This window comes from Magnolia sinica, chromosome 5 (genome assembly GCF_029962835.1).
Source record: "Magnolia sinica isolate HGM2019 chromosome 5, MsV1, whole genome shotgun sequence".
NCBI classification, from domain to species: domain Eukaryota; kingdom Viridiplantae; phylum Streptophyta; class Magnoliopsida; order Magnoliales; family Magnoliaceae; genus Magnolia; species Magnolia sinica.
This window is the reverse complement of record NC_080577.1, coordinates 30006085-30029519: the sequence shown is the minus strand read 5'-3', so window position 1 is coordinate 30029519 and position 23435 is coordinate 30006085. Positions and strand designations below refer to the sequence as shown.

General features: G+C 41.0%; 2 protein-coding genes across 4 annotated transcripts in view; both read left to right on the top strand.

Moving 5' to 3' along the window:
- The window catches only part of LOC131245884 (PH, RCC1 and FYVE domains-containing protein 1-like), a 61327-nt gene extending 56142 nt beyond the window's left edge, over positions 1-5185 (top strand). For 2 of the 3 annotated variants that reach the window (XM_058245633.1, XM_058245634.1), the window contains exons 8-9: positions 2709-3109; positions 4570-5185. In XM_058245633.1, coding sequence (XP_058101616.1) covers positions 2709-3109; positions 4570-4738 — 570 coding nt within the window. In that variant the 3' untranslated portion in view covers positions 4739-5185. Of the gene's footprint in view, positions 1-2708; positions 3110-3514; positions 4549-4569 lie in introns of those variants that run through there. The other variant, XM_058245635.1, reaches the window with a different exon arrangement.
- Positions 5186-6637: 1452 nt separating this feature from the next.
- Positions 6638-23435, top strand: part of LOC131245883 (mitochondrial ATP-independent inner membrane protease subunit 2-like) — a 39175-nt gene continuing 22377 nt past the window's right edge. Inside the window, exons 1-2 of the mRNA XM_058245632.1 lie at positions 6638-6910; positions 18029-18204. Coding sequence (XP_058101615.1) covers positions 6839-6910; positions 18029-18204 — 248 coding nt within the window. The 5' untranslated portion in view covers positions 6638-6838. The remainder of the gene's footprint in view (positions 6911-18028; positions 18205-23435) is intronic.

Below are 23435 nucleotides of genomic sequence, written 5' to 3'. Positions count from 1 at the left end.
CGAGACTCGCTACTAAAGTAAGTGACGTCACCAAGTTATGTGGATCCTATCATGATGTATGTGTTGTATCCACACCGTCCATCCATTTGGAGAGAACATTTTACGGCATGATCAAAAGAATTAGGCCGATCCAAAACTATAATGGACCCCACCACGGAAAACAGTGGCGTGAGTTACACCCACCATTGAAACCTTCCTAAGGTCCACTGTAATGTTTATTTGAGATCTAATCTGTTCATAAGTTAACACAAACATTAAATAAGGTAAAACACAAATATCAACTTCATTTAAAACTTTTATGACCATTAGAAATTTTTAATGGTGAGCGTCACTCTCTCCACTTTTTCTGTGGTGGGGTCCACTAGAGATTTGGATCTGAATCATTCTTTGGCTCATGACCTAAAATGGTCCCTCAAAATGGATGGACGGTGTGGATACAAAACATAAATCATGGTGGGACCCACAGAACTTGGTGACGTCACTTCAGTAGCGAGTTCGCTACTCAACCCGTCAGTAGCACATCCGCGCCCGATAGAAAAGGGCTCCGAACCCATTTTCCATCCGAGAGACCCTGGATTCTTCCCCAAATCTCCGGATTTCTCTGGATTTTTTTATTTCTTTTCTCATTTTCTTCCTAAATCAATTCCGTTAACAATCTAATAGAAGAAAGAAGAAAAGGGAATCGAGATTTTCTTTACGGTAACCTACGAATGGCGAGCTTCGATTCAAATGGCCCACCAAATACAGCTTCCAATCAGGGTAATCTATTCTACAGGTGCGGAAATCCACCCTATTGAAAGTTTCTCTCTCTCTCTCTCTCTCTCTCTCTCTCTCTCTTTCCAATTTTTTCGGAATATTTCTTCCGACGTGTTTCGTATTGTTGGACTGCGATACTAACATTATCGGCCAATATATCGGCCGATATTGTGAACACTGAGTGATAACTGGACTTTTTGCAAAAAATCGATAAAATCGCCGAAAAATCGGCGATTTTAGGAAGAGAAACGAAAAAAGGGAGTTTCGGTGTCGCAACTCTAGCGATACCGAAATTATCGGTGATAATTCGATAATATCGCCGATAATTTAAACACTGCATGCATTTATGATACACGATTACACGACCCACCAAACGGTGGTTGAAAGAGAATTCATGTAGATCAACCCCCAACAACTTCAAAAAATCACCTCAAGTAAATGGAAGCAGGAAAAGAGAGGGAACGAGGAAGTTGATGGAAGAGATCAATGCCCGAGTCAATTTCGCTCTCTAACACCATGCTGTGAGATTGATACAAGAGAGAGAAGCAAGAATACCCATTGTGTCCTAAACATAGATGGGCCATAGCATAGCTCATATCCTATAACAGTTTCACACGTGATTTCATGCTCAGCAAGCCTGTTTTCAGCTCTTGCTATAGATATGGGCAGTTCACACAATAGCTGTACTAAAGTACGGTGTGGCGCCTGACCTTGTTTGCTTGTGAATTGTGTTGTTAATCATGTATAAGTAGGTTCCCTGCTTTTTTGTGCAACCTAATGCTCAAGCATGACTCTTCATGCATATGGGTGCATGCACTTGGTTTGCCTACCAATTACCCCTCCGTACCTTACTTTGCTTGCTCATCCTAGAGGGGGCATGCATATAATAGTTGGCCTGTGGGATCGATTTTGGGTGGGACCCCCAGTATGGGAGTGGTGTCAATGTGAACATCTGCCATGGCCAGTTCCAACTTCCAAGAGCCTGGGTTAAAGTGGAAGGTTGATGTCCGGTGACGTCAATGATATTACTTCTGCAATCCAACATTTGATAAAAAAAATCCAAATTGCTGGAAGGCTAAGATGATGATTGCTTCTGTACATGAGTGGTCCCTGATGAATTGACCTGCCTGATTTTTGGGCCAAGTCCTCTAGATCACAGGGCCCTCCTGATGCATGGCTCAGATGTTGCACTTGCCACGTAGGCATGTGGCACTTGCAAGGGTGTTATGGGGAGGCATGTGTAGGCTCAGCGAAGCTCTCAATAGAATGACACGAGTATAGGATAATAAGAGATCAAATGAAACCAGGTGTGTTGTTTGGCTTTCCTATGAATAATTATCTTTTTTGTCCTCTCGTTGTTCAGGCAGCACGATAGCATCACTACCTTTCATTTCCAGATCTGTTGATGCATTAGGCTTGCCTGTCTGCACAGTGCAGTTTCTTACATCATGTTGAAACATAGGGATTAGTGATTTAAATTCTCACTAGGCATTTTAAGTATACTGAGTTTTTTCTCATCTTTCACTTTTGTTGCATACATTGTAACGAAGGTTACCTACTCCATAATGTCTTAACAACTTGGCTTGGATCCGAAGGGAAAAAAATAATAAATTGTTAGAGCACACCTGTCTTTAATGATATAACAAAGCTTTGAGTGCCATAGATTCTTCAAAAAATTACAATGTATAAATTCCCCTAATTATAATGACTGTGACGGGGTTGGTTTGCTTCATCTTGATGGATGTAACACTCAAACTCTAACTTGCAGCCACCTGATACACATTCGTCAGTTGATTGCCCATAGTTATATTTTTAATAAGCCATGTGATGGATATTGCACTTTGCAGAGATAATATCTGCAAACCGATTTGTTTCTTTTATGCTTCATGTGTTTGCAGAAAATGATGAATCTCACTAATTGGACCTTTTTACTGTTTTTATTTGTCATTCAGCTGAATGATATGGCAGGTAAATTATCCCCTGAGGATTATGATGCTGACAACTTAAAGGCCATGCATATTCAAGCTGAAGCTTTACTCAAGGATAATGAGAACCATACATCAGAAATTCCTTCTTCCTTGCCAACTGATTCGTCAGAGGCTGACCAAAGAAATTCACTTGATAAGGCTACCTTGATAAATGAAGGGGCTGACCAAAGGATAGATGATTCTGGGGATGGTGCTGGATTTGCAGACCTTTCAAGGAATGCTGATGGTGGCTCGAGATCAGTTAGATTTTCAACAGTAAGGTATAGTAATGAAGAAGAGGAAACTGAGCAATTCGAACAAGGTGTATATGTAACTTTCATCCAACTTCGCAATGGGACAAAGGTCTTCAAACGAGTCAGATTCAGGTATTCTCTCACCTAATTGGTTTTTCTGCAATAGTTAGATTGCATCACTCAATTGGAATGCAATTTCTGTTCCTTTTTTTAAATTTTTAATTTTTAATTTTTTTTATTGAAAGGCTTTCTATTCATTTTTCATGAGGAAATGCATGGTTTTTCAATTATCTGCCATAATGAACAAGAATTTGAATAAATATTTAACTGCTAGTGTTTCTGAAGGATACAACATGAAACATCTCTGATGCATGTAATCATGTTACACAAAATGCAGCTGATGTTCTTATATTTTGGACTTCTTTTTTTCTTTCTTTCTTTTCTTTTTTATTCTTTTGATCATCTCTTCAATCAAGCTTAAACATTGTATTTATATCTAATCTTAACTCTCTCATTCATCCTAATGGAAACTTGCAGATGCATCATAGATCAGACTCTTTACTGGGTACTATGCCGTAGAGGACCGATAACCTACAACTGGCTGTATGTTAATTTAACTAAGAATTCATTTTTACAGGCACTTTTCCTTATTAAATATTTGAAGAGAAAATTTGGAAATAAAAAATTCTAATGACATTGAAAAATGTGATGTAACACAAGGCCAGATGCAGTTGATAGTGTTCTTAGGGTAAATACCCTCTAGTTTCTTCAACAGTTGTCAGCCACCTTTCTTGACCAGGATCTCTACCCAAACCTGGTATCTCTCACAAGCCATTCAACCCAGGGGACTCCATTGGTTATTATGGAAACCTCTCTGCATGTATTGCAGCTATGGAGTCCCAGACCTGACGCTTGACAAAGCTGGGTAACAGAAATTCATGATCCCAAAACCAAATAAAGTGATAAGAAACCCCTTTTTTCTGGAAATAGGAAACAATGTTAGTACTTAATTGCTTAAAATACATAAGATTACAAGCTAAATGGATTGGTTTGTTTAACATTTAAGCAGAACCACCATATGTTGGTGAAAAGGAATTCAATATTTTTTCACAAATGCATGTTCTAGCGCAAATCTTGTTTATTCAGGTGAAAATCTTGTTTATAGAAGACTGGAATCAAGCAAATGATATCATGCAATGACAGTTGAATAAGAAGCATAAAAATGCGGACTGCATATTAGCAATTGCTTTTGAGCATTGAAGTAGAAGCTTCCCCTGATTGGCATCAGATATGACAATGTCACAACCTGCTGTTGTAATGTATTTACATCAGTTCCATTCAAGTACATAGAGCAGTGATCACACAGCCATTAAACACTGACTCGTTAAGGTAGCGTGTAGAAGTTCTCCCCAAATCAACTTCTGTTTGAATATTTCGGTGGGAAGACTCTGTTTTGAAGTAGCCACCTAGCCAGGTGTTTAGCAGGGGGAAAACCAAATACAAAATAACTGGACTATTATTTTCTCTACTTTTCTGCACCCAAGATCCCATAATTTTCTTATGTAGTTGATCCGTTTCTAATGCATCTGCAGTAAGAAGAGGTTCGTCAATCAGCAGGCGGAAGTGTGGTGGAAGGGAAACAAAGAACGGGTGTTTCAGAAGTACATTTGTCCGGTGACAGACACTGCTGCAACCGGATCACCCATGAGTGTGGCTGCACAGGCTGAGGAAGATGATGCAGCTGCCTCTTCCCAACAATAGTTTCCTGACTTATAATTATAATATCACTGATGAAGACAGCAACCTGCAAAAGATGACCAGCCTTGTATGGGATTATGGATTTTGGCTTTTCGCTGTTTGCACAAATGCCTAAAGTAGTGTTTGGTTGAGAGAACTATTTTTGGAGAGATGACACGGAAAGTGGCCTTTCTTATCCATAAAGAAAACCCAAATCTTGGATTGAGAAAGTATGCGGAGTAGATGAAGATCATGCTGTTTTGACGCAAACAGGCTTGTAATCTTTTTGTTCATTTTCATTTATTTATTCCTTCTAAATATTCCTCCATTTTTTTCCCCCTGTAATAGTCTTTCTTGCATCCATTGTACTGTACAGTAGATATATTTCTTTTCAAAACAAAATACTCATGCACTGTAAAGCAATTCTTTTGACATTGTAATTGGAAAGGGCATTGAATCCCTTTACCGTTTTGAGATTTGGTAGGTGATGGTGCAGAGGAACACAGAAGAATGCCTTTTTTAAAGGATACATGTGGCCCATGTTTCTGTCTGTTTTGGTGTTTGAGAAAAGCATTCCGACCCCATATGTTGATTGGTCCAACTAAGGAAGCAAGAGACCCACCTAAGGCCACCACCATATTCGATTGACATCAGGAGCGCCATTGCCTAAGTGGATCAATCAGTATTCAGTGGTAATTAGGATGCTCTTTTTTATTATTTATTCCAAGCACTTGGAATTCCTAATCAATGAAAGATCAGCTCGAGGAAGAAGCCACTTCTGCCTTATTGAGAATTGCAAACAATAAAGAATTACTACTTTCATATAATCCCACTTGAGTAACTCGTTGAGTCAACTCAATGAGTGAATCGAGTTCAGCAGGGGATTTTTGTGTTCTCGAACCCAAAAAAAAATAATCTCAATGGAGCAATTGAACATCTCGGCTGACTCGACCGAGTACAGGAATGGCTGGTGTTTGCAATGAGTCAGCCTGTTTGGTAGCCTTCAATGCAACACCACGGGTATAAGATTTGTACCCCTCCAAGGGTGGCCGATAAGCCGATTGGACGATCTTCACTGTCCTATCAATGTCTTAAAGCCAAGAGCAAGCAGCAATCTCAGCAATCTGATAAGTAGGATATTAGGCTGTGACCCACTTATGATGCGGACTAGTAAATGAATGGTCCAGATCTTGCACGCATATGCCACATTGGTGACTTTTAAGGTCACCAATAAATTTGTAGTCCCATCGCTGTGACAATGATCAGTCCATATCCAAGATCAAGGGAATTGACGGCTGTAAGTGTCGGCCACCTCAGAAACAGTGGAACGGTCTAGATTCAGTAATCGAAACTCACGGCCATTGGATGATTGGACTTATCCAACTGCTATGCCTTTTGGTTTATAGCCCATCCACATGGTGGCCCACAATATCCAAACCGATTACCACACTTCGGCATTCTTGGGTTTGTACGGGCAGACTTGTGTGCATTTGACACCTGTCTATTCATGAGCGCTATGAGGGCTGCTGCACATCTCATGGCCCACCTGTATGTTAATCCAGTCCGTCCAAATCATGGACGGAATCCCAGACGAGGCATAGCAAGAGCCAACTGGTGGGCATCACACGGATGAAAGGAAAAATGATCAGTAAACTAACAGGCAAATCGATGGTTGAGATTATCTGTTCAGTGTCATTTTCTTGCTATGCTCCACCAACCACCTTGATTGATGTCCAGATGTGCCACGTCTACAGCGGATCCGTAGCTACCACAAAGCGGTTACAGATCCAACTAGGGACAAGAAGATCGCAAACTTCAGACCGTCCGACCAGTGGGTCCCACCATGAATAGCCCAGGATTGAAAACCGTACAGATGGAATGATCACTTCCATCAGTTTTCCTCTTTGACCATTTTCGCGGGTTGAAGGCCTATGATCAGACGGCTAGGATCGGAGCATATCGTCTAAAATCATGTTTAGGGAAGAAGATTTTTTAAGTCAAGCGCGGATGAAATGACGTCTGGTATATCAACGCAACTGATGCTGGGAGAGGAAGAGAGGGGGAGAGAGAGGGTTTAAACGCGAGAGGAATGCTACAACTGCATCGGCATTAAGACAGCTTGCGATGGTTTCTCTATCGACGTGGTTTCGATACATAGCACACAAGCTCGAGTACTCCATCTCTGTCAGCTGGAAGGTTCTCTCTCTCTCTCTCTCTCTCTCTCTCTCTCTCTCTCTCTCTCTACTTGTCAGATGGGTTAAAGATGGGACTTATCTTCATCTCAGTGCTTGTTTCCCACTGGGTTTTCGCTGATTCGAAATGGTCTTTCCTTTTTCCTTTCTTGCTTGCCAGTTCTGTTGTGTTTTCTGATGATGCAAGGATTTTTCTTTCTTTCTTTTTTCGTCTGGGTATGGTTGATTTGTCTGATCTGATGAGTAAAAGATGGGTTTTTCTTGACTTCGTTTTTGTTTCTCATTGAGTTTTCTGATTTGATTTTTTTTTTTTTTTTAATCTCTTTCTCATCTTCCTTGTTCTGTTGATGTTGGGGTCTGCGTATTTCTTCATATTACTTCTTAGTTCATGTATGATTTGATGAATTTTTTATGTTTTTTTCTCATATGGGGTTCGTTGTTCTTTCCTGCTTTGATGAATTACAAATGGGGTTTTCCCAATTTGTTTTCATGTCATGTTCTTTTTTTAAATTTGTTATGGGTTTTGTTTTCTGGGTATTGTTGGAATGCATGAAATTTTTTTGGTCCATTTTCTAGTATGGTCTTTCTGTTTTGACGAATTATGGTGTGATTTGTCTGGTTTACATGCCTAGAATCTGTTTTGGCAAATACAGATTGGATTTTGATTGGTCTTGATGCTTTTTTATTGTTTGGTTTTCTTTGACGTGTGATGGGATCTTGTGCACTAATGTAGTGCCCAATGTTCGAAATATCGGTATTGCGCAATATTGGTATTGCGCAATGTATCGCACCCTTGGGATACATATACGTATCAGTTATTGCATGAGATATATCGTTTGTATCGCGTAATTTATCAAACTTTTTGGAAAACATGGGGAAACATTGGGAAAATGGTTGAATCTTTCAATGAAACTTCAGGGATTATTTAAAAAGACCTTAATACACACTTTTAAATCATAAAATCTCAAAAAAGAAGTGCACGTAATAGGTTTCCTTTTGATCCACCTAAAATCTCAACCTGAATATGCTGAGCTTAGAAGATCAACGAAAAATCTTTTGTGCCAGAGAATACAATAGTTTTGAGAAAATTAATGCACCTTCTTTTCATTAGCAATTGAAAATAACAGAAGCCATACAATTCTCTCTACTTCCCTTTCTAGCCTCGGGTTCCCTATATAGATTCCCAAAGCTTGGGCTACAAGTAGGTATTTCCCCATTCTAAGGAAACAACTAACTGCTCTCTCCACAATCGTGGGCAATCTCTTAGTTGTGGGCATGATAATATTTTCTTCTCCTTCCATGGGAAGTGGGCTGGTGCTATGCTTTCTTTCGGGAACTAATGAACGCATTTTCCTACAATAAAGGGATGCATAGAGATCGTCCCGGATCACCTTTGTATAGGGTCCTAAGGTATGTGTTGTCTAATTGAACTAAAACAACTATATTCAAATATGATGTATAACATTTATAAATGTATCAAGATATGTATGAAAACACAACAAATGCATTCAAAAGCAAAAGATATAGTAGAAATTATAAAACATACCTACCAATGATATGACTGGCTATGACCTAGGCCCACATAGAGTTACATGGTGGCTCGTAATCATCGTCTCCATCTCGATGAGGCTAGAAAGAATACTGACCCTCCACAAATCGATAGTATTGTGCCCAAGTCATAGTAGAATTGTACTAATTAAGATACTCCCTGACATAACATTGGTACTCATCATCCCCGAACTAAACTAATACTCCCATTTATGGGTACTTTGTAATAGTCATAGTTTGTGGCTGATACAGATCTGGAATGGGCATAGATGGAGCTACTGGGTATCCATACTACCCTCCATATCCATATTGCTGCCCATATACCTGCATGTATGTGGAAGTGAAGTCCTAACCGTAGTAAAAAAATGATGATCCATAACTGCTGAAGTCGCTTCCTACATATCCACTAGCTCCATATCCATACCCATACTGTGGCATAGAGCTCGAGCTACTCTCTTGTGTCTATGATCTATATCCATGTTGTGGCCTATAACTCAAGCTCCCTTACCTCGTTCGTGAATCGGAACTAGAGCCACCTCACTTCCCACAAACGTTTGTGTCCATCATGCATTTTGCTAGTAGCTACTCAAAATCAGAAAATTTTGTGTCTATTTTTTCTATTGTAACCTCTGTCGCTTGTATGTCTTATTGTAGATAAGATGGGACCATGGTCCTCTTGGACGAGAACCATGGTCAGGGTCCTTTGTAGCATGATTGACACCCTCCTCCCCAGTGAAAGGGCTAAGAGGCCTCTAAGACTAACTCACACCCTCGTCGCCACAATCCCCATCGCCGGCATCGCTATTGTCGGCAAAGTCATCATCACCTCCATCGTTGTCATCAGACTTATCACCATCACCGGATCCACCCGCCGTATCACTCTCTATCTCGATGTTAGACAATGTCTCCCTGCCACCTGTCCCGCGTAATAGTGACTGACGCAGACTACCCACCGGACTTCTTGTTAATGGGTTGAATGCCTCATCAGGAGATCTTTGCCGCTCCACATGTGCATTAGCTTTGATCCCTTGTCCTGCTGCCTCCTCCGCAACATGTGGCTCCGGTCGCCCTTCTGTAGTAAATTGGATTCTCGTCCTCGTCCTCGTCCTCAATAAATGAATATTGTTCGACCACCATCAGATCCAATGGGTCATGTGCTTTTCTTCTTCTTTCGGATCGAAGCAACCTCTCTCGTAGCTTTATATTGTAACGGCGATATACTAGCTTCTGAAGCTAGTAGGGTTGAAAGTTGGGCGGGTTGGGTCGGATTGGTGCTCAACCCTAGCCCAACCCAATGTTCCTATACCTCAACCCTAATCCAACCCAACCCAACCTTGGGTTGGGGATTCTCAACCCAAGCCCAATCCAAGTGGGCTTGGTTAGGTTGGTCGCGTGGATACATACTAATATTTTTATTATTACATTAGTTTATTATATTTTCAATACGCGTCTTATTTTTTCTACCTATGATTTTATTAATTATATATGTAATTATTTATCGTAAAGAACTTCATTTTTTTTCTAAACAAACAAGCTATAATATAGGACAGCTACTTTAAAAGTCGTGTTGTGTGGCGCACAATCTATTTGGGAGAGAGAAATCTGGCGTATCCTGTTAGCTCAAGTCATCGGAAATGGCGTGGACCAATGAAACCCGACGGCACTAGAATTTCCTATGCCTTCAACACAGATGATCCGCACTCGATTATAATTTATAAGTAACTTATATATCGATCGGGTTCAGGTTGGGTCAAGCAACCCAAGACCTCAACCCAAGCCCGACCCAGGTTTTATTGGGTTGGTGTGTGTATAGCCCAAGCCCGAAATTGAACCCGATACATCTTGCCCAAGCCCAACCCAATGTCGGGTCGGTCGGGTTGAACCCGCTTGACTTTCAACCCTAGAAGTTAGTCATACCCCAATTTGTTGTGCTTATTTGTGTGGATGAAGGAGAATGTGCTCCAATTTCTTTCATAGGGTGAGGAGGAGACTGTCTGCGTGAGTACATGGACAACCAGCCGCTATAAAACCTCGCAATCAGTTCCGTACATGGCCCACCATTCGCCTGCGAATTTTAAAGTTATTTCATTACTTTTAAATTGTGTAAAATAATATGAAATTTAACTTTAAATGTAGCCACTCACATGTCATCATGGTGGTCCTCGACATCTTTGCGACCTGACACCCGAATATTCTAGTCGCATTGTAAATTTTAACAATATGTTCATGGCATATAGCTGTCAAGGGTAAGTATCGAATCATTAAGTTGCAGATATGGAGAATGTAGGCGCGGAATATATTTACCTCATTACTGAATGTGCCTTTCCCCGAGCAGTAAGGAAATAAGTTCTCGTACACTTCATGTACAGCTGATGGGGACATCATGCGCACGCCCCCCACCCTACGCACATATTCAAGGAGGAGGGCCCCACTATCGATCTAGATCGACGACGACATCTATGGAGGGCCTCACAGTTAGGGGCTGTGCTTTGGAGCATTGGAGTGGACCCGATCATTATATGGATTCTACCATCGGATCTCATGATTGTGGCCCACTACCCTAGATGATTTAGGATTTTGAGTTTTGACTATTCTCGTTATTAGAAACATTATGAATGGCTTTGATTGCGTAGATCAGTTATTATTTTATTTACTTCAGCTTTAAGTATTAGTGTGTGCACATGGCGCAAGGGTAAAATTGGCTTTTGGGGTTTAGGGTTTTCTTATAAATAAGCAACCTCATGTAGGTATTTTTTAATGAAGTTTATGAATAAAAATTCTGCATTTTTCTTCTTCTCTATCTCTTTAGGTTGAATAATCGAATTGGGTGCGAAACCCTCCCTTCCTCGAAGGGCTAACTACTGTGACGCGAAGCCATAACAATCCCATATCATCCCCACTTCTATACATTCCACATCCATCATCTTCTACTTCCCGCCTATCTTCAGATTCACCCTTTCTCGTACCCAAGCTCTCTTCTACAACAGATTTTCATATTCTGGCCCTTCAGAGGGCCTGAGACTTTTTGCGTTACTTCTTAAAAAAAAAGAAAAGAAAAAAAAAAAGAGGCTGAGACTTTGGCGGAGCACCATGCACAAACCGTTAATCGGATCGACACAAAAATTGATATGAAAGCGGTCCTAACCTAGCGGATCCTAGCCTAGGAATCACTTTCCGACTTTGTGGGCCCCACACGCGCAGACGAGTGGTCACGCACATACGCCAAAGGCCAGTTGCTGTCCACGCACATGGCTCATCTCAAGTTCCATCTTTCTTTTATTTCCCTCCTCGTTAGCCTTAAATCTAGGTCCTTAACCCTAGAGAATCCCAAATCCCAATTATTCCCAAATTTGCAAACTCTAGATTTTCCCCCGAATTGAAACATGGTGAATCTCTTGGATTGGAGAACAATCCTTTGCAAGAATGGATGAATCTTACACTCCTTTGGGCTTGTTTGGTTTATAATTTTATTTGATCCAGCCCTAAACTTGTGTAGGCTTGGACCCCCATAAATTTTCCTTTTTGAATGTTTGATCGTATGTAGGATGTTGAATTTTGTGATTGTTTAAAATTGGTAAGATCTAAAGCTTGAAATCTTGCTTGTAATATTTAATTTCATGTCCTGCATCAATAGCCCTCTTCAGTTCATTGTCAGCATAGAGATTCTTGCTGTAGTGGTATTTTAGATATAGGAAATAAGCTAAAAACCAACATGATCCAAATATTTAAACATTAATATCAAAGCACTGGAGCATATAGACAAAGAAACAAAAAAAAGTATATGAGTACTTACCAGCCTCACATAGTGGGTGAGAAAGTGTCATCTCCCATTGGTTGTCTGTTATTACATGCACCCACTTATATGCGTTGGGGGCTTTAGCCTGGATAGCTTCTTTCATCAATTGTATGAAGGGATATAATGACCCCATCAATGGATTTGTTTCATTGTTAACCATCCTCAACATTACATAAATGGGCTCCAGAATACTGACTACACCGTGTACACGATCCCAAAACGAGTGGCGCAACACGAGTTCTTCTATTCGCAAGGTTACTCTATTTCCCTTAGCCCAAACCGTGTAGTCGTGAGAAGTGATAAGCTCTCGTAGCCCCTTCTCGTGTTTAAGGAGGCTATGTAGGGCGATATAATTTGTGACAAACTGCGTTGCCCCAGGGCACACCATATCCCCACTACACTTCTCACGCATCGTGGCTAATAACTACGTGTGGTTGTATATGAAGGTCATGATGGGTCATGTGTCAGTAATAGTAGTCTTCACTGATGACCTATTCCTGATTGCCTCTAGCATGGGATCAATACAATGCATTGCGCAAGGGGTCCAAGACATATTATACCTATTTTGTATATCCTTCCCTACCTTGACAAATGCGCTCCCATTGTCTGTAACAAATTACATAACATTCTTCCTCCCAACATCATTGGTGACACGATACATTAATTTGTAAATATAGTTCACATCTTTAATCTTATCGCTTGCATCTACAGGCTTAAAGAACACGGCTCGTCCTCTACAATAGACCATAAAATTTATGACCGACGTCCTCGTCGATCCGGTCCAACCGTCACACATGACAGTGCAACCGTACATCTCGCATGAATGATTATGTGAATCCACATATTTCTTCATTTCCTCATGTTCTTCACATAAATACTTGCCCATTATCTCAAAGGATGTGGGCGGCTTTAAACCTTCACCCTCACACTACACCTCACTTATCATATTCTTAAATTGCGGGCTCGTTACTGCATTCACCAGTATTTGATCGTTCGCAATAAACTTCCCAACCTTTTTCCTTACATCCTCTCCACTAAACATGTCCTTTAATTTTTTTAGTCCCTCCGGCTTTCTTGTACAACCTCGGATCCGACAGTAAATTGACACCTGCATGCTACTGCTCCTCCCCATGCCCCTATATCTCCCTTGTCCCACTCTCCCCACTCATGAGCAGACCCCTCAAATCTAAGCCTACTCTCCTGCCACCTCCTCTCCTACTCCCTATGACAATCATCCCGTATAGATTCCTGAACTGCACATTTAAAATCAGGATCATCATCATCATCGATATCCATTAAATCCTCCTCCCCTACATATGAAGGTCTCCCCAACTCCTCCCTAATCTCCATCTTTCGTGTACGTCGTTCATCTCTTATCTTCACATTTTTTCAATACAGCTCTTATCTCTTCTCGCACATCTTGTGGGCACTTGGGACAGTCCACAACATTGCGATACTCTCCTGCTAAATGCTCCTTCAAGTGAGTTACCCCCCACTCCTCGAGACATGGCCCCATAAATTACATATACTCTTGAATCGATTATCGGGACTGGGCCAGCCGTATCACCACGCTATATCTAGTTGTCGCCCTCCTCTTCCTCCTGAAATATTTTATCTGTAAAAGAACATCATGTTAAAACTTGTTATCTAAATCTCAGGTAGACCACACAGTAGGGATTTCCACCATTAGAAACTTCCTGAGGCCCACAACAGTTTTGGATGGCGTGGAAAATTGATGGATGGCGTAAAATTAACGGGAAATAGATGGATAGCATGGATAAAACATATACATCATGGTGGGGCCATAGAGCACCATCCAATAGGTGGTAAGCAATTCAAGATAAAAACACATACAATATATAATAAGACACCAAAATTTGATAGTCTTATGCAAGTAGCCATTTTCTTGGGAGTTATTTGATAGTCTCATACATCATGGTGGGCCCCACAATTTTTAGATCAAGCTGATCTTTGTACATTACCTGCATTCAGGTATGTTTGACCTTATCACGGGTTGGATGGAAAATATACATTATCAATCTGCTTCAAGTGGGCCCACAAAAGTTTTTAATGGTGGCCGTTCAATCACACCCCTCAGATAACACCTTAGTGAGTTTTACTCTAGCGTGTGGGGCCCACCTCAATGTACTTTTTGTATATCCACACCATATATTTGTTTTCCCATCTCATTTTAGGGCATGATCCCAAACCTTAAGAATATCCAAATGTCAGGTGGACCATACCACTAGAAACAGTGATGAATGACCATTAAAAACTTTTTATGGGCCACAAAAATTTTGGATTAAGATGATCTTTGTATTTCCCTTAATCTAGATCTTATTGACATTATCAACAGGTTGGATTGCAAATAAACAATATGAAAACCGTCCATCTACTTTTTCAATTATTTTAGGACATGGTCCCAAAAATGAAGCCAACAAATATATCAGGCGGACCACACCACAGGACATAGTGGTCATTGAACTTCCACCATTAAAAGCTTCTTGGCGTCCACTGTAATGTTTATTAACCATCCAACCTATTGATAAGGTCATACAGATTTGGATGAAAGACAAACAAATATCACCTTGATGTAAAACTTTTGTGGCCCACAAAAGGTTTTCAATGGTCATTAACCACTGTTTCATGTAGTGTGGTCCACCTGACACTTTTATCTTATTCATTTATAGGACCATGGCCTAAAATAAGTTGAAAAAGCATATGAACGGTGTGGATATACAATTCATACATCGAGGTGGGCCCTACCGTGGGTCCCACCCACATCGTTGGTTCCAGGGTCTCACCTAACTTGGGCTTCGCCCGTACCTAGCAAGAGATGGACGAACCTATCAGGGGTTCTATGGGGCTCACTATATTATATATGTTTTATCCACGCCATCCATACATTTTAATAGGTCCTTTTAGGGCATGATCTTAAAAAAGAGGCAGATTGACGGCTCAAGTGGACCACACCACATTAAATAGTGGTGATTGAGTTATTTGCCATCCAATTTGTTCAAAACGTTGTAAGGCCCTTCATGATGTTTATTTGGCTATCCAACATGTTCATGAGGTCACATAGACTTGAATGAAGGTAAAAAAATAAATATCGGCTTGATCCAAAACTTGTCCCTACTGAAAAGTTATCAATGGTAGGCGTTCAATCTCCACTGCTTCCTGTGGTGTGGTCCACTTGAGCCTTAAAAAGGTCTCGTTTTTTGGACTTGTGACCTAAAATGAGCCTTAAAAAGGTCAAGTTGTAGGGCCTCTTCTATGGAGTTGGGCCCTTGGCAACTCGCTGCTTCTATCTCAAACATCTAGGATCATTGCAGACATAGTTGCACTTTATTTTCTTTATTTGGAGGGGTGAAAACTAGGTTTCCGTTTCTCTTGCCAAAGATGGAGTGACAAGAGGGCCACTCATTATCAGCTCTTTGTTGTCTGGTGGTTATATTTCAAATAAGTAAACAAATAAATAAAACAGGGATGCCATGGGAGGCTTCTACAACCAATGGATCACGTCGGTGAGTCACCAACATCAAGAGAGGAATCACCTTGAGAAAGTTTGTGTACATGTGTCTGATGGCGCTGCTTTGATTGCATCTTGAATAAACCATGATGCAAGCAAGCACAATTGTATCTGTCATTAAAACAACTTCACCATGTCCAATGTGACACTATTCCATCTTGACTCCAAAGTGTGCCACAACTACGTCAGGGTATGCACCTCAGGGAATAATTTCTGAACAAGCCTATCCAAGCTTGAGAAAATTGCCCCATATGTAGCATATCCATCCCTAAATTTTGGGAGCAATGCCTACGATAACATTTCCTCAACGTAGGACACAAGCGATTATTAATAACATCATTTACTCGTGAGAAATGTCCTAGAGAGTGGATGGCAAAAATCTTGCTTCGAGGAAGTTTCATTTTCCTTTTCCAAATTGGTGTCACCATAAATGCCAAAAAGAAGAAAGTAACTTGGAATGTTGACATTAATAAAGTTGTTGAATAAAATGATGTGGGGAAGTTTCTTCATTGTCATCACAGGTTGCACAAGTTACAATAGAAGATATTGCATTTAACTATTTAATTTCAGTGAAGATCTTGTCTGTAATATCACCACATACCAATGAACTGAAGGGGAAATTTTATAGGATAACTATAAGACCAGCCATTTTTTATGGGACATATTGTTGGGCAGTCAAGAAACAATATGCTCATAGGATGAGCATAATGAAAATGAGGATGTTGAAATGGATTAGTTGCCAGACTAGGATTAGAATTAGGAATAAATGCATTCGAGGAAAACTTAGGAGTTGTACCTATAGGGTAATAAGATGAATGAAAGTAGACTTCAATGGTTTGGCCATGTTCTATGGAGACCAAGAACTGCACTGGTTAGGAGTGATTCGTTCAAAGGCTCTAAAAGGACAAGGTCCAAAAGGCCCAAAAGGATGTGGGTGAAGGTAGTAAGAAAAAACCTGAGGACCTATGGTTTAAATGACGATTTTGTCTGGGATAGAGTTGATGATGTAACAGTATTCATGTAGCTAACCCCAATAAGTTAGGATACTGCTTTGGTGGTGGTGGTGGTGGTGTTGTCTTTAATGGCATGACCGGTTTATTAACTATTAGATGATCAGCTCTTGATCTCTTTGTTAATAATAGAGATAGGGGTGAATATGCATGTTTTATCTTTGTTAATCATAGGAATGTGTGTTTTTTCTTTTCTTTTATTTTCTTTCCTTTTCTTTTTTTTTTCCTTTCTTTCTGGTTTCTTGTTTCACATCATCTCTTCTTCAATTTCTATTCAATTTCTATTCATTTAGGTAAGAATTGCAACTGAGGTTCCTTGGTTGAAAACACTGGTTTTGGTTTCATCTGTTTGTCAATGGTTGTTACCTGCATGGGGATGGTAATCCCTCTTTGGGTTATTGGAAATACCAAAAAAAATAAATTGTTGTGGGGATGTTAACAACAAGTTGTCAAAGCCTTATTTATTTGAATATTTATTATCTTATGATTTTACCTAGGTGACTTGTTTATTTTTCCTCTAACATTCAACCATTTGTCAAATTTCAAACTGTAGGTACTTCATTAGATGCCACAAACTAGGCATGTTTTTGGTCATTAACATGTAGTATCTCCATCTGTCTTAGTGTTGACTGCTAGAACTTGCACATTTAGGATAGTATTTCTGTAAATTTGCCTGTTTCTATTACTTTACACTTGTCCAGTCAAGCCAACTTCCGTGTACCTAAGAATGCAAGCAGAACCACATGTCCACCACTTGGAACGAGAATATGATTACAACAAGTGCCATCCATATTTTGCAGGATACGCCATACATCTCTGCCTCTGTAAATGGTCATTGGTGCGGTTCTGTTCTCATTATGGGGTAAATTTACTCGTTAGGAACCTTCTGGGAAAATATGCTGTGAGAAAACACCCCTGGTATCACTGTCTTACCACTACAGCGATGGGTGCACCAGGGTAAAAATGTTAAGCTTCGAGCAAAATAGTTTCCAATTAATTATCCCAAAAAGTCAGCTACTGTAATGCTAGCACAATGTCAGAGGCTGTTTTTACCATGGTATATTTCACTGCAGGCTCCAAACGGTCTGCAAGTAATTGATCCACCCAAACAGATGGGATACTAATATTCTAGCTTGTCGCAGACTTATGCATTCTGCTTTTTATACTGCTATGTAGGATGAAAAACTACAATTTCCCTTCCTTTAGAAGTGCCTTGACAGAACTTTTGGCATGATGCAGAGATATCAAATAGGTCAAATCACTGACAGAGAAGTTGGTGATAGTATCTGGAAACATGTGTTTCAAGGCAAGTTGACGACAATCTTGCATTGGAATAAAGGAGGAGAGATGGCACCAACAATAGGGCAGCAGGGCGGGACTCTTCTTGTTCGGAAATTTCCATCTGTGGACCCAACGTACTTTCACTTATCAGCCATTTAAATTTATCTAAAATTCTTTTTTATTTCCTTTTGGGATGAAATTTCAATTGGTCATAGACTCAGATGACGAAACTGTGTGCTGCAGTAAGATTATTTTGCAATCCTGATACATGGTTTCAATTTAAAACTGTTGGTGCTCAAATTTCATGTATTAATCATTTATCAATGGAATTAATTCATGTTCTTATTGGATCATGTCACCATATTTACATTCCTTGTCTCATCATACTAATTTATTTACTTATTTTTATCAGTCTCATCTTGAACTAATAAGGCTTGCTAGTAATAGCATTATTGTATTATTTTGGCTTAAGAATCATCTCTGTGATGAATGATTTGTAGTTGTTATTGATTTGCAGACACGTTTCAGCAAGCAAACTGTCTAATGAACTATGCGGATTCCAAGTAATGTTTATGGGGGACCCAATCTCTCCATTAATTACAGTCCCCACCTGATAAGGCCTGTAACTGTCTAGTTTCTGTTGGAATAAACTTTTTTGACTTCCACAAGAGGGAAAAAAAAAAGGACCATTTGATTTATCGTCTCTTTTGTTACAATTGTAGCTTAGGGCATTTTTCGTTTTCCAATTTCCGGTGTAATTCAGTGGAGCCTAGTAGCTACGCTTAGATGTGGTTTTTTGGAACCGAAGTTGTGTTCTTGGCTCATCAAGTCATGTGACGTGTTGGTGGATGATTTCCTCTGTCCCTTATTGGAGTCCATCTTTAAGGTATCTCTTCGTCCGTCGGAGGATTTTGATGAAATCATGTTTGCTGGTCAGATCTACCGGAATGGCCCAGTTGTGTCATTGGTTAGATGTGTGGATTGGCCGTTGTTTGGGAAATCTAAGGTTTGGGCCGATCTTCTAGATTCCCCCTTCAAGCTCTAGTGCAATGAAGTGTTGGATGCCATAGGATCTTGCTTGGTGAGATGATCATTGCCGATGAGGCCACTGACCTGTAGTCTGATCTGAGAAGGGCTAGAATTTTGGTCCGACGGAGTAATTTGATAACTTTCGGAATCCCTCCCAATATTGGTTGGTGATGTGAAGTTTTCCATTCGAGTTGCCAGAGCAAAGTTCGGGGGCCCAGAGCTCTTGGATGTCTCATACTGGCTTTCAAGGTGGGACGACCAAAACCCGCAATGGATCGATCGGTCTTCAGGTGGTGTTGTCGGTCTAAGTTCCTAGAGTTGATGATGGACTCGCAGTATTGTGTTATCTCAACCCTAGTTGTGTAGAGCGGGATCCACGTCGTGTAGGCAATGATGTCCATCTGTTTGGTTTCGATGCTCTGCAGACTCAGATGAACATCATAATCCAGAAACTCCATCCTCATCTCCCTCTCTAGTTGTACCAGACGCTTGGCCCGCTCTTCTAGAGCGTCAGATCGAGGGGTCTCCTTCTCATCCTATGGTTGAGATGGCGAACAAGGTGGTTGATTCTCCATTGTTGGATGTCGACAGATGTTAAGCTACATGTCATCATATCGACATTTCACTCATCCCAGGAGGGATAGATGGTTGATCCGGCCAGCATCTCGAATTCGATCATATCACCAATTGGACGCCAGAGGCCAACCCCCATCTTTAGAGGATCCATCGGACTAACCCACACGTGTCGCCTCTATTTAACAACTCTTCTCAAGTATTATTCCTTTGTTTCCAGCTGTGGACACGTGTTCGATAGAAAGGTTGCTTGCATTTCCCTTTTCTGAAGAAGTCTGTCGGAAGAGGACACATGGTGGGTGCGACGTCGAAGCATGCCCGTCCTTTCTCCTAATTTATTGCGCCTGCTGCCTTTGCTCTTCTCATCACTCCGAATGCCAATGAACCCCTTCCACGTGGCTTCCTTGCCCCCGATATTTGTTGCGATGTTTTCAATGGCGTCGGGCCTACTTTATTTCCTAATGGTGACCTGGGAGAGACTCTAGCCCTTATCTTTACCATCAGTTCATCACTGTCTACCATCTCTTCCACCCTCTCTAGCCCCAGTGGCCCTTAATCAGATAATGTGCCAGGTGAATTTGATCAGTTGTGGGAATGTTCATCACATGTCAACTCTTCACCCTGTGTGAATGTTTTTCTTCTCACAAGCCCTCCTCCACGTGTGGTCTCTCGCTCTATCCCCCTTTTGTCCCTATCCCATCTCAATCCCCATTCTCTTCACTGCCTTGCGTCCTCCCTTCCGTTCCTTATTCATTGTTCTCGGGGCAGGGATGATTCCATCCCTAGCCCTCTCCAGGGTGGGGATGTAGGTTTCCTGGATTCCCCTTCTGCTTTTGCTTACGTGGGAGCTCTGGATATTCCACCCCTTCGGGCGGCCCTTTGTTACGAGGATGCTCAGCCCCTCTTAGGGTCTCCTAATCCCTTTCCCTCCTCTCCAGAGAGAATGCAAATCCTAGTGGACATGGTTAAAGGTTAGAGATGGGTAAGGGAAGCTCTTTGCCATGTTGACAGGATTTTAGGTGTGGTCTTTGCTAACAGGAACGTTGATTATATAACTCTTTTGCAAATGATGGAGGAGAGAGGTATTAGGTTGGTCAGAGCCACTCCCGCAAATCCTACAAAGGTTGTAGGGAGCTCGTAAACCTGGGGGTCAGTCTAGGTGGGGATGTTGTTTTGGTTCCAAGAAACAACAAAAAAGGGAGAGTGGTTAGACTTATGTCCCAGTGGAGCTTTTATGTTGGAATGTGAGGAGTCTAGGTTGCCCCAAAAAGAGTCCTTGTTAAGAATTTGTGCGTTAAATTTAAAGCTAGTATTATTGCACTCCAAGAGTTTAAGCTCCAAGAGTCTAAGCTCTAATCGACTGATCGGGGTGTTGTCAAGTCTGTTTGGGGTCGTCGGGGGGTTAAGTGTGTTGCCTTAGGGGCCTCGAGAAGTATCCTCTTAATGTGGAATCCTTTCCTCTGGAGTAAAGAAGATAGTTGGGTGGGTTGTTTTTTGGTTAATGTGGTCTTTTGTGATCCATCTTCTAGCTTTAGATGGATTTTCTCTGGAGTTTATGACCCCAACAAACCTTCTTTGCGCCTTCTTTCTGGGATGATGTATCCTTTGTGTGGGATAGGTGGCAGCTTCCCTAGTGCATAGGGGGGAACATCAATGTTATCTGCTTCTCTCATGAGAAGTCGAGCGGTGGTAAGATCTCTCAAAGCATGCGTGGTTTTAACGATCGGATCCTCCAACATGGCCTTTTGGATCTTCTAATGGGTGGTATTCAATTCTCCTATTCAAATGGGCAATCTCCTCCAACCATGTCCCTTTTGGACAGATTCATTGTCTTCCCTTAGTGGATCCAAAAGAGGTTGATGAGATTAATGGGGGTTCCTAAACCCTTTCGCTTTGTGTTAGCCTGGCTCTAAGTAGAAGGGTTTTTGTCCTTAAGCCTCCGACTGGTGAACGTCTTTCCATATTGTAGGTCATGCAAGCTTTGTCCTGTTTTAGAAAATGGAGTTGCTGAAGGCAAAATTATCCTCTTGGAAGCATGAAGTTTTCGACTCTCAAGAGCAAGAGATGGATGCAATTCTTGGGGAGATTCAAGCTTTAAACATAAAGGAAGAAGCTGGCATCCTTTCGGAGGATGATCGCCTAACTAGAGCTAAGTTATCTATCGAGTACTCTTCTAGAGTTAAGGAATTAGATATTAAATGGCTCTAACACTCAAGAGCTCTCTAGGTCAAGGAAGGTGATAGGAATACCAATTGTTTTCATGGCATAGCGAGTGCTCAAGCTAGGTCCAATTGCTTCTCTTCTCTCTTATCAATGATAAGAGAGTTTCCAATGAAGACTATTTCTAACGCTATTGTCGATTAATTCTCTAACCTGCTAATTGATGAGGGTAAGGTTAGGTTGTTTGTCCATAACCTTGAATTTATTCCCTTTCCCCTGAGGAGGTCTTTTGCCTTGAAATTCTTGTCTGGTTAGAGGAAATCAAAGAGGCTTTGTGGGAGTTTGGGTGGGACAAAGCCCTAGGCCGACCTAGACAATGTTTTGTTGGGTTTCTTCCAATCTTTATGGGACTTAGTTTATAATGATCTATTTAACTTCGTCGTTGAATTCCTTGAATTGGCATGTTTATCATCTGAATTAGTGTGCACCTCTTTGGCCTTAATTCTTAAATGTTCGGGTGCTGATTCCTTAAAGAATTTTAGGCCTATTAGCTTTGATCAGGGGGCCCACAAAATTTTGTCTAAAACCTTAAGTCAAAGGATAAGGCTAGTTTTACCCAAGGTGATTTCGGCCTTTCAGAGTGCCTTTATTTCAAGTCGACAGATCTTAGACAACGCCTTAATAGCTCACGAGTGGCTTCACTCTTGCCAACCAAAGGCGAGGTCTACAAATTGGACATGGAAAAGGCTTACGACCATGTCAATTGGGATTTTCTTGACTATAAATTAAGCAGAATAGGCTTTGGAACCAAATGGAAAAGTTAGATCTGATGTTGCATTTCCTCAGCCTACATGGTTCTCATTAACAGTTCTCCTTTTGTTTCGTGTTTTTTTTTTTTAATCTTCCCTTGGAATGCTTCAAGGAGACCCCTTCTCCCCATTTCTTTTTGTTATTACATCTGAAGCTCTTTGTAGGTTACTATCTCGTGGTCAATCAATAGGCCTGTTTAGAGGTTTCACTAAAGCCAACCTTCCATATCATCTCTCATTTACAATTTGCAAACAATACAATTTCGTTCTGCGTGGTTGATGCCGCTATGGTGGCTAACCTAAGTCTCAGTCTGCTAGTTTGAGTTGGTCTCTAGGCTGAAATTAACCCGAGTTTGAGGTCCTGGGAATCCACACTCTCTAGAAGATCTCTTCTCTCTTATTGATATCTTTGGTTGCTCACCTGGGGCCTTTCCTTCTTCTTATCTAGGTAAACTTGTAGGACATCTATGGGATAAAGTGGTTGAGAGAATGGAGTGTAAGCTTAGCCCCTGGAAGAGTAAGCTTTTCTTGTTAGGGGGGTAAGCTTACTCTTACCAAATCATGCCTATTCTCTATGTTGCTTTATTTCATGTCCCTTTTTAGATGTCCCAAGGTTGTGCTCGAGCACATAGATGGACTCAAAAGAGATTTTATGTGGCAAGGAGGAGCCTCCAATGGCAAGTTTCACCTCCTCAACTAGAAAGATGTTTGTCGTCCTTTTAAGGAAGGGGGTGTTGGGATTAAAAGGCTTGACTTGGTTAATTTTGCCCTGCTAGGTAAATAGGTCTGGAAAT